Genomic DNA, 17,981 nt, shown 5'->3' on the forward strand with positions numbered 1-17,981 from the left:
TGAAGTAACTCAACTAGAATCACCTATATGTAATATATTCTTTTCAGCAATAGAATTTGTTTGTCACTTGTGAAAATACTGTGCTTTGTTTGACCACGTTTTTACCTTGCTGTCATTCACACTGTATTATCTTACATCTAGAGCATACTGTTTCTCTTTTTAATGAACTCAAATTTCTGCAACATAACAGGAGCCCCATAGAGATTAAACAACTCCTCACTTCACTCCTTAAGTGCTTCCTTTAGCCAAGAGACAGCTGAGAACATTCATTATTGCTAATGGTGTTTCTTTGTTTTTTTTATTGACCTTTCTGGGGTTCATGCTGTTGCCATCAGGTATAGCCACCTATTCACAGCATTGCGATGATCCCTGTTTCCCTCCTGGTAAAGACCTTCTGCCTGCAGTGTTCTGAATATGTGTGTGGATGATAACAAAGCATGGGCACGAGCAGAAGCCAGCACATGGCAACACTGCTTCTCAGCTAACCCAAACTCCACCTGGCTGGGGCTTGCAGCAGCCTATGCCTCATTTTCTCGTCATGCTTGACGTAGATCTGACAGCTAAGAGATGCCCCCAGCCAGGAGAGTCTCAGGAAATGGTGTCAAACTGAGGTATTAATTTTACACTTATGATGCCCTTTAAAGGGCATTACAGATGCCCTTACAGATCTAAAGATCTGTGTTCCTAGTCAGAGAACTGAACCCATAGAATGAGAAAAAATAAAGTTTCAAAATATTTTAGATAAAATATGTTTCAGAAAACACCACTTAATGAAAATCTGAACTATCAAATCAAAACCTTCCAGCTGTTATCAAATCAAGTCATATAAACTACACTTAAAGCCCACCCTAAACATACACTCCGATCCACATGTAGGGCTATATCAAATGGACCTGAAATTACTCAATTACTTGGTGAGAGTTTGTGAATTTCTTTCTAAATTTTGGCAAGTGATTCTAGTTATAACTGCTTCTTTCTTCACTTTCAGGTGAGGTTTTCTCTATGAACTTGACCTCAATATAATTATCTAAGGTTGATATTAGAAAGAGACAGCCACAGGCTGTTAATATTTACAATATATGTACTTATTAAATGGACATTACTGAGAAAGTTGACTCTGCACTTTTTGGACAGTTTTTATATGTAATATAATTAAAACTTCAATTAGTATTTTTATACTAATAATTCAGTGGTACCAACCAGAGTTTTAACTGTTTATGGCTTAGAGCTATAAGCTTGACAAAAATGTTAGTCTATGAAATAGAAATGTAAGACGTAAGAACAGTTATGTTGATAAACTGGAATGGTACTAATAGAAGACTATGTGTATATTGAGTTTAGTATTTTAGATGCTACTTTTCAAAAGATCAAAGAGTAGAAATAAAGAAACTTACAAATATATAAACTTTCAAATTAAAATATAGGTCTCTATATTTATAGTAGAATATTTTACTAAGAATAGAAGATGTTTTATTACCACAATCTAGTGTTAGGCTTTTGTATTGTATCAAGGACAACAGAAATTCTGTCTTCATCAGCTGTACCTTGTCAATGTCAATGAAGTAGTTTATATCTCATAGATCAATCTTTGCACCAGATAATTACTATCATTTGTAACTTAATTGCATTCAATTCACTGGAGTCAAAATATGTAATTGATGAAAATCCAAGGATTATTAACCAATTTGCTGCAATTCATTAAAAAAAAAAAAGGCCACCTTAACAGAGGTTGAGCTTTGAGTATACATTTAACCATTTGACAAGCAAAAAAGATTGATAGGAAACTACATTTCTGGCAGAGTTACTAAGATGTGAATAATGACTGAAGTGATTTGCACAGATAATCAATTAGTCACTTTTTGTTATGCACTTCACAGAAATAAATAACACAGACTATTAAACATAACCAAATTTTCTCGAGTGGCTACAGCAAATTATACCATGTGATTACTCAATTCTTGTATCCAAACATCACTTTTAAAGTATGCATTATCAGTCCTGATGAAGAAAAGGGGTTTTCTGTTCAAAAATACTTAGTCATTTCATGAAAATTGCCTTCTATCTTCTTGTTACCAAGAACATGCCTAATGCCAATTGCAGGACTTGAGGTCTTTCTCATTGCCTAGTTTCAAGGAGTTGTGTTAAATGTGAGCTATTAATTACCATAAAGATTAAAAATTTGATTTTAAAATCATTTGGAATTAAGATTGTGAACCAGAGAGACTTCAGAAATAAAGAAATTAATTGTTCAGGACTGTTCTCACATTTTTAATCAAATTACTGTTTCTGTACCAGTAATGCTAGAGAGCCACAAAGAATCGTAGCACTTGCTGTGGTGTTTCAAATTACTCAGGGATTTTTTTTAGACGTATTTAATACCAATAACACATTTTAATAAACTATTTCTTAAATAATTATTTTAAATATATTTGCATGTGTTTAGTGCAGAAAATCCAAATAATCTTCCAGATATCTCCAACAACTAACAAACATTCTCCAATCAAACTCAATTACGTTGTCCTAGAATAAGATTTCTTTGAAAGGTAGTATACAAATTCCTTCCATTTGATTGGAATTCCTCCTCTGTCAGCTTTAACTCTTCTAAATGTCATCATTTTCCAGAAGATTCTGCAATTCTGATGTTTCCTCTGAAAACAAAACAACAAAACTGTTACTATGTTCACAGCAGTGACATGCTGTGGAAAGAGGAATTTTTACTGATCTGAAAAACATCTCTTAAACTATACCAGGTAATAAAATACTTTGACAAACAAAACATTCTGGCAATGCATTTTTGTAGAATCAGTGCTGTTCTGGAATGTAAATAATTTATCAAGGGGAATAGTTGTATAGACCTGGCATTAATTATGAATGTAAAGTTACAAATCTAAGTGCTTAGCCAGTGTACAATAACAAGAAGGATTTGAATCTGAAACAGCATCACTAGCAGGGTCCATGTCACATACCTCAGCAATAGGAAATTAAGGTGACATGCCCATGCTAATTTTTCAGACTTCCTTTCTAGTCAATGGAAAGGAGTGGGTATCTTTGGAAATGAATTAATGTAGCCCTAAAACAGATTTCAGAGGAAAGAGAGACACTTGCCTTCTGAAGGTTGCAATGTCTTTCTGCACTGGCTTTTCAGGTAGTTTAGGAACACCAGGGATTAAGTATCCTTCCAGGTATATTTCACTAAATAGAATAATCTGAATTTAAACTGTGATTAAAGGTAATTACATAGTGTCAACTAAATTCTTCAATATTAATTGTATGTTTCATGTCCAAATTTAACCTCCTAAGTAACCATTTACTTCATTTCCCCTCCTTCAACAGGCATTTATTAATTGTTTACTATTTTATCTAAGACTAAAAAGTTAGCTCAATCCCTATTTAAAAGTTAAACAAAAGCTTAAACTTCACAAGTCTGTATCTATCTGAGAAATATTCTGAGAAATAGCCTCTTTAAAGTTCAAATGCAAAATCCTGCCCCCTCTACTTCCAGAGCAATGGATTTTATGTGGTATATGATGTAATAATTACAGTTCAGATCAATTATATTAATCTATAATAATATTAATTATAGCTGTAGATTAGTTACAAATTCGATATTACACACCATATGTTAGCAAAGGAAATATATTGTGAGCTTACTTTTAAAATAATTAGTCTCCTAAGATTTGCTAAGAAATAGGAAGTTGGATAGAAGACTGCTAATCCAGTCAAATATGTTGACTACAAGATTATTGTAAAAAAATCTCATCATACTTTCAATTGCTGGACATCTCTAAATTAAAAAATATGAAGCTTACACTTTGTTATGAAAATCTGCATTCTTTCAGCTTCACTCATGAAGCAAGAGTATGCAAATCTTCTGGAAATGGTTGTCTCTCTTTGCATACATGTGAGGCAAATTGAATCCTTCTCTGTACTTGTTAACACCAGAATTGTTTCATTTCCTTTATATTTCATTCTACTAGAGAGCTTGTAGCACCTGGTGTTGTCAAAGTTGTTGGGAAAATTAAAATCATGGATTTAATCAGTCTTAATTTTCACTTCAGCATTACTTGGTGTGGTGTTCTTAAGAATTCTAGAACATATCATTACTATTAGCACTACTCTTAAAATCGTTGGAAATACAACACAAGTTAAACAGAAGATCTGTGCAAGAGGACAAAATTTTCCAGGTTTGTGCCACTTGCATCAGACCTCAAGTGAGCTCACAGTAACTTTTTGAATACAAAATTTCATTTTGCAAATACCAATAAAGTGTTCTCTACACAGCTCCAAACTGATTTTTCTAAACTTTCTATGTTAAACAGGATTTGCAACTTGTGCCCGTTAGCATAGGCATGACTGGATACACAATTTTGCCTCTGGACACTTATAATTTCTAATCCCTTTTCAGAGTGTGGTATGAAGATGTTATGAATTAAAGACCAGGATATGATGTTGAAGACTGATTCATCAGCAAAGATGGCTTGCCTTGGGGTGGTTGGAATAATTTCCTCTGCTCTTGATCTTGCACTTCTCTGAGCATTTCCCTTGCCTGCCTGGGGGGACAGCTCTGCTACCTGTGAAGCAGAAACAGTTCTTAAACTGCTAGTTGATAGACCAGTATATTAAAATAAATTGATACCAATTCTTGTTTAGTTTATAGCTGTAGTCCTTGCAGCTGTAAAAAATCTGTGGCTGTAAAAGCAACTGAGCCCTCCCTAAGCAACCAGTGGGTAATAGGAGGGTGGATAGCCACAACAAAAATCAAGGCAGCTGTCCAAAGTTAAACCATCCCTGCTTGTGAATCAAAATCTTGATTATGCTAAGACACCTCTGGCCATGCCTGTTCTATTAGTCCACTTTGACTCCTTAGCACCTGCACCTCTAGATTAGAATAAAGTGTAAATTACATCGGGGTCAGGTCACAAATTTACTTTTTAAGAGCCTAAGCGTAGGCATTCCTTATTCTGGTTAACGCTTGAGAAGACAATTTGTGGCAAATCACTTGAAAAAAATTAAATCTCTACATCTCAATGCATGAAGACAATGCAAATAAGTGTCATGCTAAACAAAGTAAATATTTGGTGGTTTACTACTCAATCTTTCTGAATAAAATAGTGTGCACAGTAGTGCACTAAATTAATTTCTTTACAACTCTGTCATTGCATCATGTCACACCGTTAATTTATTTGATGTGTCTGATTGTTCAGCAGCATATACTATAATACAATATTCACAAAATATTAACTATAATATTTCTTTGGTCTGCATTATCAACAAGCAGATGCAAACCAATAGAAAGCCTGGTCTCTTGTGTTTCAGAATAATTAATTAGAAATAACATGAACATGCATAGTGATGCATTTATATTTCAAATAAAGCTACATCTAAGTTTTGTTACAACGCTTTAAGAAAATAGCGGTTCATACTGCTGTCACTGAAGAAGTTACTTTAAGCCTGCACCTTGCATGATTTTTAGCCTGCAAGTCCATGTGAGACTGTATCTGATTAATGCTGAGATTTGCCATGTGAGTCAGAACACTGCAATCAGAAGTAGTTCTGAAGAGACTTGTCTTTAGCTTCCTACTAAAATATTTACTTACAACAGAGGTATGGTTCCCATCTTGAGAATGTTAAATTCAGGATACATATTTCTATCAAAACTCCTAGGAGCAACACTAGGCCAAAAATTCAAATCAAATTTGTAGTCTACCTTCAGTTGTTTGTATTTGTGCGAAAGCTTTGCACAGACCAGGCAATGACTCAATCTGCAGTTTCAAGTATAGTGGGCAGAATTGTAGACTGAAGGAGGCTTTTACCCCTTCCTAAGCAATGTTTGGTACAAAGTTCAAGAAAGTAGAAAATTGCTGCACAGAATGGTCACAAGAAGAAGCCTGTCAGAGATGGGAAAGTCCCTCTGAAGTAGTGTGTAAGGTACAGAGAAATCTGGTGAAATCCAAATTGGAAAAACCTTTAAGGGAGTACCGGTATAACCCACTGATGGCTGCACTGCCTGGGTGTGGATACAGTGGGCAGCAGAAGTCTCACTTCCATCAGAGGTTCCAGGAAGGTGAAGGACATGAAACTGCACAGCTTCCTTGTTTCCCAATTTGCTTGTCTACAGGGGCAGTGAGATCAGAACAAGTATGCACATGTGCACACGTATATGTGAAAGAAATTCTAGAAAAGTTGTGAGAGAAGAACCAGAATCACAGGGGTATGTGTTTGAAAGCAGCTGTCTCTGTGCCACTATCTGGATTTGTATCCCTGTTTATTCTGAACTCATGTTAGTTTTGGCCTGAGTATGCATAGCTTTCTTCCTCCCATCCTGTATGTGTGGTCCATGACAATGATGTGACCTGTCTGAGCAGCTAACCCGAGACCCGAGGCTCACCAATTTCTTCAACCAGGACTTGTGTGAATGAAGGAGCTCAGTGGGGAGATACGACATGAGTGGGACTGAATCCTAGATGGGCATCAAGAGGCAGGGGATCTGAGTCAGGTTAAAAACTGAAATGAAGTGATTATCTAAAATGAAGAATATTAGAATGAAATCTGTATTTATATTTTGCTCAGCCAAGCCCCAGAAGGAGAGCCAGAACTTGGAGTACATCATCAAACCAAATTTTACACTAGGTCCTTAATCACTCTGTGAACAGCAAGTGCAGTAAGATACAGTATATACCAGCCTTCCACAGGAAGGAGAGCTGTCCTCAAATGCTTGAATAATAAAAATTAACATTCACAATCCTTGTTTCTGCTAAAAGAGGTAGTATAATTAGTCCTGTATAAAATGAACTTTTATTACTGAAGGAGTTGTTTGGTTTGGGTTCTTTTTTCAAATCGCTTTTGTTTTAAACTCTGCACTCAGGAAGATCTGTTCACAAGCTCAGCACAGAACCACTGAGAATCATTCATGAGACACTGGAAGAGTCTTCTGATTGGATTTATGGCTTTTTTTCTTTACTGTCTGACATCGTATGGAGTGATGATGATGACAGTGATGAAGGTATTTGTAATGTAAAGACTTCTGTAACTGCGCTAACTGCTGTTTTACATGCATTAAAAAGGCTTACTCGGCTTTTAACATCACAGACAATAAGGTCAAACAGAAAGGAAAAGTGAAGATTGTTGCTAATAAAGCATCCACTGGCTATTCCAATCAGTAAATTGGTCTCTTTGTTAGCTTTCATCTCATGTTTAATGTACTATTACAGAAAAGCTGTCAGAATTAAATATTACCATTAGTACATCTCGAAGAAAAGAACACTAATTTATATACGACTTCAAAGCCACAACCAAAATACGCATCAGGATATTGCTTCAGAGAATGAAAACAGCTACTTTCTTTTAATCAGCAAGAATCTAAAGAACCCTGGAAAATATACAAGATACATCAAGAAATTTAGAACTTTTTTCAATTTGACATATTGATAATGGGGCAATATATTGAAATGAAAAAAATATATAACATTTCAACTGAACTTACATGATTTTGGATGGCATGTTGCAAATAATTCAGTTTACTAGAAATTATTTTACCATTATGGTACAATTCTTCATCTGACATAATCAGACAAATGAAAGTAACTTACTAATATTTTGATTTCGGAAAATACTCTCCTTCTGTTAATAAAAAACAAAACACCATACCAAAACAAAACAAAACAAAACAAAACAAAAAAAAAATAATAGTTCCCCTGTATGGACAGAGACTGATCACAGTCAGTAGTGGATCATCACGTCACATCATATTGGTCATTCTGACAAGCGATAAGTTTAGGAGTGACATCTTCATTTCACGGTAGTTTATTCTATATTCCATTTGGCTACACTAGAATATAATTAAAATGTGACATGTACTGAAACTGACTGCTACCCATTTGTTCAGAAACCTGAGATATTACCCAGTGTTTACCTTTTAAATATGTGCATGAGCTTTTTATATTATCGTCGTATATGAATGCTAATAGATAGGCTGCTACATGTGAGTCTGTGAATTGGGCATCCTATTCTGAGATATGATTTATAACTAGCAGAAAGCCAGTCTCTCCTAAGGTTGACAAACAGAAAAGATAAAAAATAGAGAGCTTGGTAAAATTTTATCAGTGTGAGTTTTTAACATTTCTTAGCTCCCAAAGCACGTGCAAATTTTCAAACACTCGAGTGTCTAACTGCTAATGGCAGTAGGAAAAGTCATAAAATACTTGACAGACAAAAATTCGAGACCAGATGTTCACTAGATTTGGAAACATTAGGTCTAGCAGTGTTTTGCCTAAGTGGAATTTCATCATCAACCCGGAGTGTGAACAGGCAGTGGCCTTACTGCACTATATCATAAAAATTAAGTGCTTTGAGCACCCTGCCCACTCTGCGCTGTAGGCAGTGCAGCTGAGGCTGCACACTGGCCAGGATCACTCCTTGAAATTCCGTGTCTTACATGGAGATGCAATAACATATCACAGCAATCAAGTGCTTATAGTTACACTGAAATAGATTATTTTTTGCCTTGGGTTTCACTGGAAGCATTGCTAGATTTACAATCTTGTTAAATTTGATATGTACTTTATTTGGAATTTTAAAAGTACCAGTGAGCCTTTCCTTAAAATGTGGAAACAAGCATAAAGTAAAGGAAAATTTTAATTGTAGTCACAAGCTAATATTCAGAAGCACAAATAGAGATTTGGATTTTTCCTTAGTTACTACTGCACCTTGAATTTATCTACCCAAAACTCTATGGCAAGTTAGATTTTTAATGAAAAATCCAGAATCTCAGAATAGATGCTTGTCATTTAGCATATAAAGAAGAAAAATTTTTTTTTTTAAATAAAATGAGCCAACATGAAAAAATGTGTTGTTTTTTTGTTTTTGTTTTTTTGTGAGTTGTTTGGGTTTTGGTTTTGGTTTTTTTATTGTTTCTGTTTTGGTTTGTTTTGGTTTTGTTTAGGTTTTGTTGGTTTGGATTTTTTTTAATCTTTTCTCTGACACCTGTTTTTTTCTCTTGGTTTAGGTGAAGTGGAACCTTCCCTGAAAAAAGGTTGGTCAGTTGCTTAATAATAGAGGGAAAATATTTTGTAATCTTTTTAAGAATTATCTGTATATCTGTGATATAAATTCTGACAATAGTTACATTGTCAGTCTACTAACTTTTTCAGTTGTGCTCTAGCAAACCCCTTAAATGCAAACCACAATTAATAATATTTACTGAGCTGTTTGTTGTAAGAATTTGTAAGGATTCTTTACTGTTTCATTATTACTTTACTATTTCATCATTTGTTATTATTTAATTATTACAGAAAATCTGAAAAATTTTCATATAAAAATAGAATTATAGAAATGTCATTTTTATACTTGTCATGCTTGTGGGACTTCTGTTAATGCAAAGGAGTTATATGTATGTCTGTATAGAAATGAAGTTCAGGAATAATAATATGGAAAGTATATTTAGTGAGAAATAATTATGAGGTACCGTCAAGCATTTTACCTGAAGCCAACACAGGCCTCTAAATTAGGACTTCGTCCTAATCTTTTGAAAAAATTACTCAGTTATCACTGAATTTTTAAAGCAGACAAGTGAAGGAAGTAGGATTTATATTACAATCTTTATTGATATTGAAATTGTTTTGCTGAAACATAAAACTTACATTCAACTTCTGTTAAATCAAAATGCAAATGTATTATAAGGCTGGAATTACTGATGATAGAATGTAAATCTTTTCAAAACTAGGGCATATTTTTTCTCCATATTGAGCAAAGCTCAAGAATAGTAGGATTTGTAAGCAGCCCTATGTGAACTGAATTTGGCATCCATCAACTTCTCAAGGGGAAAATGCCCATATTGAAGAATCTATCACCCCAGTTGCTTCTGAGATTACAATCCAGTTTTCTCTGAAGTTAAATGGAATGGGATCAGGCTTCTATTTAATGAAACAATCTGTCAGTCTCAATCTGTAACCCAAGGAATTAATAGGCTTGAAGACCAGGAGCAGGTTATCTTTCTATTGACAACGACTCATGTTAGGAAAACTTACAGAGAGTGTAGGAAAAGATTCCCTCTCTTTATTTCATCTGTAAGCACTGTAAAACCTTCAGCTCTGTCTCTTTTCCCATAGAGACAGGTGCATTTTTAATTTTACAGAAGGTGCACAGAGCCTGAAGCTGTAGCACATTGTTGGCAAGGATGTACGTGGGTGGAATATGTCTTCTCACCACAGACCAGGATAGGGGCTAGGCTGAAAGTGCTGTTACTGCATGGCTAGGAAGGCATAATCCATAAAAACATTATGGACAGCACCACGCTCCACGTTGCAATCCGTTCTTCTCTGGAAATCAGTGACATAGGCCTTACCCATTGCATTGAGACAGAAAGATGTAGAAACAGAATTTGGAGAAGCCATCTAAACAAGCTCAAGGCTGCCTAAATTATAAGCAATAGGAAGTTACTGTATAGTTGTTTGGACCTAAAATTGCTCCATCCAAGGAGCTGAGTATCTAACTGCCAATTGGGAGTGTTTTCCTCACTATGCAAAGCTCCTGGTTCTGCACATTAATCCTGAGAGGGTCTTCTATCTTTGGTATAAAGGAAATGGACAAGAACCTGGTGATTTCTCCAGATCTGGTACCTTACAGGATAATGCAGCCACACAGATGTGAAAAGGCCCAAATTCAAACATGCTTCACCTTCCAGAAGAGTAAAACAAATTTTGAGTGGGCTTTTCCACTTCCTAGATGTGTGCTCAAGATTTTCCCTCTGTCTTTTAGAGTATAAGCATTCTCATCCTTGTCTACCTGCAAAACACTTTCTCTTGACTGTGCTTGCTGAAGATAGTGCTCCTTTCTGTCATAAGTAATGCCATAAGCTTTCACATAGCAACATCCTCAAATAACTTACCATCTCCAGGTCACTGGAGGTCTCCATTTCATTCTGGCAGCCAGGATCTGGCCTTGTTTATACTTGATTTTGTCACCTCTTTTACTGAGATACAGAAATACAACATATGTGGCCTGAAGCCATGAGTCCCTTGGAAATGCCAGTGCAGAGTACTGCATGTGTCTCCTCAGTGACTGGCGCCTCTCAGCCCCTCAGAGCTGTTCCTGTCTCTCTGCAGACTTCTCTTAAAACTATATAAACATCAAGAAGCTTAATTGCCAGAGTCTAAGGCTTGTCAGACGTTTTCTGAGTGCTCTGTGGTGTAGTCTAGTGAACAGTTTTTCTGTTTAGGCACAGTAAAATTCTCTCCCAGAGCTGTAGCTCATGAGCACAGAAGGCAGAGCCCTGGGAGGTGAGCTGGGGGCTCAGGTGAGCTCCTGCAGGTAGCACTCACAAAAATCACAATCTATTCCCCTGAGCACAAGGTGCAGATCTCTCCATGTAGCTTTTCTCGACTAATTTGTGCTGTCATTTACATGGTCCATAAATAAGTCTTCCGGAAGAAAAGCTTTCTAAAACAAAACAAAACAAAATAAGACACAGAATTGGTGATTTTTCCATGTTGCTGCTGTTAGGGCTGGACCCAAAAGAGGACCATTTATACAAATAGATCTGGGGATTTTTGGGTGTCAAAATGTTAGTTTTATTCATAAAATTAGAACCAAATTTTTTGGTTATGGAGTTTTTTCTGCCTACCTGTAAAGGGCCATTTCTGCATCAAAACCCCTTCTACTCTGAGCAGTAATTTTATCTATAGCTTTATGCAGGATCCTTCTTTAGGTGACACTGGCATTTGAACATTCTAAACAAGAAAAAAAAAATACCAGTGAGATTGCACAGTACACTACTGCTGTCTCCAGAATATGAACAGATTTATGTTTTTTCACATTGTTAGGGAAAATCTCTCTCAATTTCACTCCGGAAATGTGCACTATGGTTGCTGTGCCTGATATTTAAGCATTTGTATTGGATCTAACTCACAGTTATTGTGGTATTCATGAATAGAATGAGAATTTTTGAAAAATCTCCATGTCTGTTTTTGTTGAATGGACAAGCCTTCACTCTAGCGGCTTTTTTGAATGCTAAAATGTTTGTGCAAAATTTACTTAATAATGGAATATAGTAACTGAAAAATAAGACTGCACAACACAATTGTATATTGGAAAAAAACTCAAGAGGAGTGGCAAGGACATTGTCTAGCCATGAAAGAGGAAAAGTCTAATCATAATTATGATCCCAAAGAGGGCAAAGATCACTTTCCTAGGGATGTAAATTAAAAGCAAAGATAATAGAAGTACAAGTAATGACAATGGACTTCCACAGGCAATGGGATTAATATCAGTTTCAGAATCCTTTGAAGATATGAAAATATCTCTCAAGCACCTTTTTTTTATTGCAATTATTTTTGCCAGTCCAAGACTTATCACTAATATTTATCTTCAATAATTTGAAAAGAATGAACATTTAATATTGTCTGGCAAAGCAGTATTCTTCAGTGGACATAGTGAAAGATTATTCTCGAGGGGAATTTGCAGTCTTTGAAAATGCATATTCTCAACATACAAAAACTATTGAGTGCTTTCACAAATGACAGAGAAGTTTAATTCTTTCTTTCAGGCCGAATTTGCTTTTAGCTTCAATTTTTTTCTATAATTCTTTCTTCATTTTTTCAGGGTTAGTTTTACCTTTAGAGACACATTCTATTATTTGAGAGCTGTATGCTTGGATGTTTTTCCTAGAAATTATTGCTATAAAAAAGAAAGTGGGGTTTGTTTGTTTGTTTTGTGGACACTACTGGCCTCAGTTGTGAGTTTGGAAAAGAGTTGAGAAAACACAAAATTAGAAATAAAGATGTGTAAATAGTAAAGAAGTACAAACACTTCAACACTGAAAAACATGCCTGAAAAGGTCTTTATTAAACTGCAAATAATTTTAATTTCTATAAATACTATTCAATTAAAAAGCAAGAAAGATATAAAGCACCATTTTGACAGTTATCCATCTCTGTATTATCAAAAAGTTTTATTATTGGCATAAGATCAGTCTTACCTACAATCAAAAGAAACATTTCCTTCAGGTAGAGATGGATCTCTAATTTTCTGTGAGTTAGTCTATATGTGAGACAGAAAAATATGGTTTTTTACTTTTTTTCTTAGGAAAATGTGATTTAAAAAATCATAAATTATGACAAAAAGCCAACACAGACTAGAAATTTCTGTTAAAGGTCGCAAGAAATTATGTAAAAGACAAATAAACTTTTGGTGAAGCACCTTATCCATCTGTCTTCAGTTCAAACGAGAGTATCATTGCCAGAGTATTAGGCTGGTTATTAATATTCTGAAGACACATAATGCTCTTAAAAGACATGTCAGCTTCTAAGGGGATTGTCAGTTACACTGACTCACCCTCAGCAGCTCTGGCCAAGGTATAGTTCCCCCAGGCCTGATGCCAAACACCCACTCCTATTAACCCCTTCTCCACCCCAAGCTTAGGTCAGTCAGAATTTATTCAGCACAGTCTATTGGCTTGTTCAGAACTGGGTATTGATCTGTGCTAACAAAGAAAGTGCTCCCAATAGGAAGGGTTCTCAGACCAGACAATTTCCTGCATAGTTTTTTGGTGCAGTGATCAAGTGAACAAGTTATTAGTCCTACAATTTATCATATGTGTCAGACAGTTTTTAACTATAAGTACCTAAGAATGTAGGATTAGATCAAAAGCCCAGCTGACTCAGTGGATTGGACAGAAGTCCTTATTGCTGTGTGAGTGACCAGTGCAAATGCCCCAGGAAGTGTATCAGAACTGTTAAAAAAATAGTTATAATTTCCCAAGGGGGCTCTCCATACTCCAAACATTTTCCCTAGTGAAGGGACATAGTGTTTGCATGGTAGTAATCCATCTACAACTTCTTGTGAATACAAGGCTACAGACAGTTTGGAAATGAACTAGAGAAAATAAATTCAGAATACCATAAGAGCAACCTGAAAACTGTGTTACCAGTGTAGTTGTCATATATGTGTCTTAAAAAATAATTACACAGTTCCATTCATCCCTAAAGTATATACCTATTTGTACTGATAATGCCTTCTGAATTCAGTTTCTTTTATGTTCCTCTATGGTAATGTTCACTTCTCTGTACATGAGTTGCTATTAAAGATCTCACTAAAAGGCTTTTGCTGTTTCCCTAGGTTACACTTTACTATAAAACATTTTGCATATCTTTGTGTAAAGTACACTCTGTGTTAAAAGATGGAAATCATTGATTGGTTCAATTCTCAGATGTTAAACTGCTTTTCCAGATATGTATATTTTGCATTTCATTTTTGTGGCATCCATTTCCATTATTAATGTTCTTTTAACAATTTCATCTGGTTTTACTTACATCGATCAATACAACAATTGCATATCCACCATAAAATAGCATTTTATAAAAGAAAGAAAATATTTTCCATATTACTCAGATGAAAAAAGGCATTGCACCACAAGGGTACAGAGATGTTCAATTATAGTTCTTTTGTCTTTTCCAGAATAGTGATTTGTTTTCAGCTTGACCTGAAACTTTTCAATACAAACTTACCAGCTATATTTTAGAAGAGAAAGAGAGAGGTTTGGGCCACAAGGCTAGTAGGGACCCTGGACAGAAGTGTAGAAGAGAGTTTTGCAACTGTTGAAGTTATCCTCTTAAATTAGGGAAAACCTTAGGTGAAGATATCCATGCAATCTTCATGGAAATCTTAATTTGTGCCCCAGTAATGGAGGGGAAGGTTCTCACCCAGATGAGAGGGTATTAAGCAGATCCCACTGGCTGGAGTCTGCTGTGCCTGACCTGGAAAATGAACAACTTTTCCAAAACTCAGTTAAACCCACAGCATCAAAACTGGGGGGTTTGCATATTTCTGAGTGAACTCAGATCCCTTCACAGCTACTGCTGTGCCAAGGAGAGGATGTAGCAAATGGAGCCCATGCTCATGACCCACAGAAACTTCTCTCTTCTGCATGCCAAACCCCTAAAATAAAATCGATTGGATCCAAAAGTGATTGAATTTGTCAAGGAATGACTATTTACAGACTAATATGGTAAGGTAGAATCTGCAGATTTCTTGTTTTTGAAATCTTGGTAGAGTAACTGAGTCTGTGATCTCTTTTTATTGTATTTTTAACACCTTTCAGAAACAAAGAAAGAAAACCAAAAGACCCAGCCAAACAACAATTAAATAGATTCATACGGAAAAAGATTTCTTTGATGCAAATCAAGATTAGAGATTATAGGTATAGTTGTATACATAATTTTACTCTAAGAGGTCTACAGGCCTTGCCTGCATTTTTTCTTTAGAAAATTACACCCAATTAAATGCAGACTGATAAAACTGGCTATGAAAAATATCATTTACCACTGGACCAATAACATCTTTACAGACTGGCATCCATAAGGACAAACATGCCAAGACAGTTTCATGTTCCACTGGTTTTGATCATGACTCTATCTCCGATTTGTTTGAGTTAAGAAGTGGTCTGTCTTTTGATTTTTGATTTTAATCAAAGTGAAAGCAGCACTCCTTTTTTGATTTTAGAACCTAAAGGCATAGGACTGCTGTCTGGGAATGAAAAACACAGCCTTAACATCTTTATATATATTAAGAATAAAACTTAACTTTATGTTAAAATGTTTAGGATCGAAAACTTTTAATATCTTCCACTTTCAGTTCTTTCAAAAGCCCAGTTATTAAAATTCCACCATAAAAAGTCTGCATATGAGCTCCCTGAAGAATGCCAGTGCTGCTTACAGGACAATTAGTCAAAGATAATTGCAAGTACCTCCCTCCTTGTAAAAACCTTTCTGATAAGATATTGCTTTTATGTTTCAAATGGAAACCTTACCAGAGGAGAAATAAAATGATAATGATAATGATAATGATAATGATAATAATAATAATAATAATAAAAAATTATTATTTAGGTTTTGGTGGAAAGGAAATCCTCAGTTTAACAAGGCAAATGGAACTTGACATGGTCCTTCCCTTCCCTTCCCTTCCCTTCCCTTCCCTTCCCTTCCCTTCTCTTCCCTTCCCTTCCCTTCCCTTCCCTTCCCTTCCCTTCCCTTCCCTTCCCTTCCCAGAAACCTTTATTCTCATTGTAACTTGTAGTTGTAATTTCCAAAAAGGTGGTTAAAAAATTCTGAAATAATAATTAACAGGCACTGTGCTCTAGCTCCTCATGTTGTGGATGAGCATACAAACTGTTCAGCATTTTCATTGATAGGAGCAATTTGTCCCCTGTTGCATTTTCAAGAAAGCTCTTATGATGCATGGCTTCAGGAAAAGTTATGATGTACCCCAGCCTGAAGTTGCTTTGAGTCCCCAGAACAGGGAGGGATCTCAGAAAACACTGGGGATAAGACTGTGCTCCTAGCAAGCTGGTGGGGAAGTCACCTGGATAAGCCATACATGTCACTCAGACTTTCCAACACTGAATGCTGGTATTTAAGGCCTTCTGTGACACTGTCTTTGGTTCTTGGATATGGGCACAACTTAATTCCCCAACTGAATATTTCCTGCTTGCTTTTTTTTTTTTTTTTTTTTTTTTTTTTTTTTTTTTTTTTTTTTTTTTTTTCTGTCCCTGCGCTTTTTTTTCCTCTTGCAAGGTGCTTTTTGGTTTTCCTGTGGGTGTTTCTGCCTGTAGACACAGCTCCTTGATGTATTAGTAGTCAGATAGAAGTTACTCTAATGCACAGCTTCCTTTCTTCTCCTCCTGGCCCCGCAAGGATAACTGTCACCCTCACCAGCTGGTACTATCTAGATTAAAAATAGACATCAGCTGCACAATTGTAAATTTCTCCTGAGGATACCAACAGCAAGAGAGTTGGCTACAATTCTTCACACAGACAGGATCTAAAAACACATTAGAAATTACATCTCTCCCATCTTCTAAAGCTCTTAACACCACTCATTCTGGCCTTGCCCTCAGGATCTCTTTCCACCAACTCTTCAGGATAATCAGCTGCCTGCTACCAATTAGTCCTGATAAACTAGCAAGGATATATCCCCACTAAATTGCTGGCAATAGCTGTAAGGATTTTAACTGCTCAAGAGCAAATTATTGACCTCTGGCTCATCAGACTCTGAGTTGGACTAATTTTCCTTTTCACGTTTAGTTGTTTGTAATCTCTTTTGTAGAGGGAATGTCAAAGCACTGAAGGTGTATATGGCTGTGTTACCTGTAACAGCTGATGAAAAAGATGACCAGCTGGTAAAATTTTTTAGGAAAAAAAATCTATTCTTATTTCATAGAAAATTCCATCTGCTCAATTATACCTTTAAAACACTAGATATATTAGAACTACATTCTTTCTTCACTGCAGTATTTAAGTAGAAACAGGTTGGCTTTAAGCGTGGATGGTAATGTTGAATGTCAGGTTCAGAGGTAAACCCCCAGTTCTTTTGCTGACTTTCTGGGTTACCTTGGGTAAAGCATTCTTGTGTTTCAAATGGGGACTCTTTTTTTTCCTCACTTTGTCTCTTTATATCATGGACGTTTTTAATATGGTTTTGGGGATCCTTTTAAAGGTATATTTCATCTATAAGATGGAAACTCAGTGAAGGGTGAGGTATAGGTGCTGTTTCAACAATGCCAGAATGCTACTCACCATTTTATCCTCTAATGAAGCAAGATGGAAGGCTGTGCTTTCTCAGTAAGAGAAGAAATGCATCCCTCTAAGTTTGAACTCCTGTGTTACAGAGATGAGATATTTATATCATGTCATAGCTCCATGTGGTACCTAAAGTAATTCATGTAGGCTAAGGCTCATGAATGCTATTCTAACACAATAAAATTAAAATAGCTGAGAATAATGCTATCAATTTTACTATGTTATAAAAAAGGACATAACAAAAAATCAAAATCAGAAACACAAAGGCAGACAAAGAAGGGAACCAGGAGCCAGGAGAATCTCCTCATGCCCTAACATGTGCTCTTCATTCACACTGATATAAACCTGCACAGTGCTGACCCATTAGTTCACACAGATTCAAAGGACTGAAATTATTTTCTCCCATCCTGA

General features: G+C 35.8%; 1 protein-coding gene across 1 annotated transcript in view; it reads left to right on the forward strand.

Moving 5' to 3' along the window:
* TRDN (triadin) overlaps positions 1-17,981 on the forward strand; it is a 274,790-nt gene that overhangs the window by 89,311 nt on the left and 167,498 nt on the right. Inside the window, 3 exon segments of the mRNA XM_053973292.1 lie at positions 342-383; positions 6,866-7,003; positions 9,005-9,031. Of these exon segments, the coding sequence (XP_053829267.1) occupies positions 342-383; positions 6,866-7,003; positions 9,005-9,031 (207 nt within the window).

Source organism: Vidua macroura, chromosome 3 (genome assembly GCF_024509145.1).
Source record: "Vidua macroura isolate BioBank_ID:100142 chromosome 3, ASM2450914v1, whole genome shotgun sequence".
Classification (NCBI taxonomy): domain Eukaryota; kingdom Metazoa; phylum Chordata; class Aves; order Passeriformes; family Viduidae; genus Vidua; species Vidua macroura.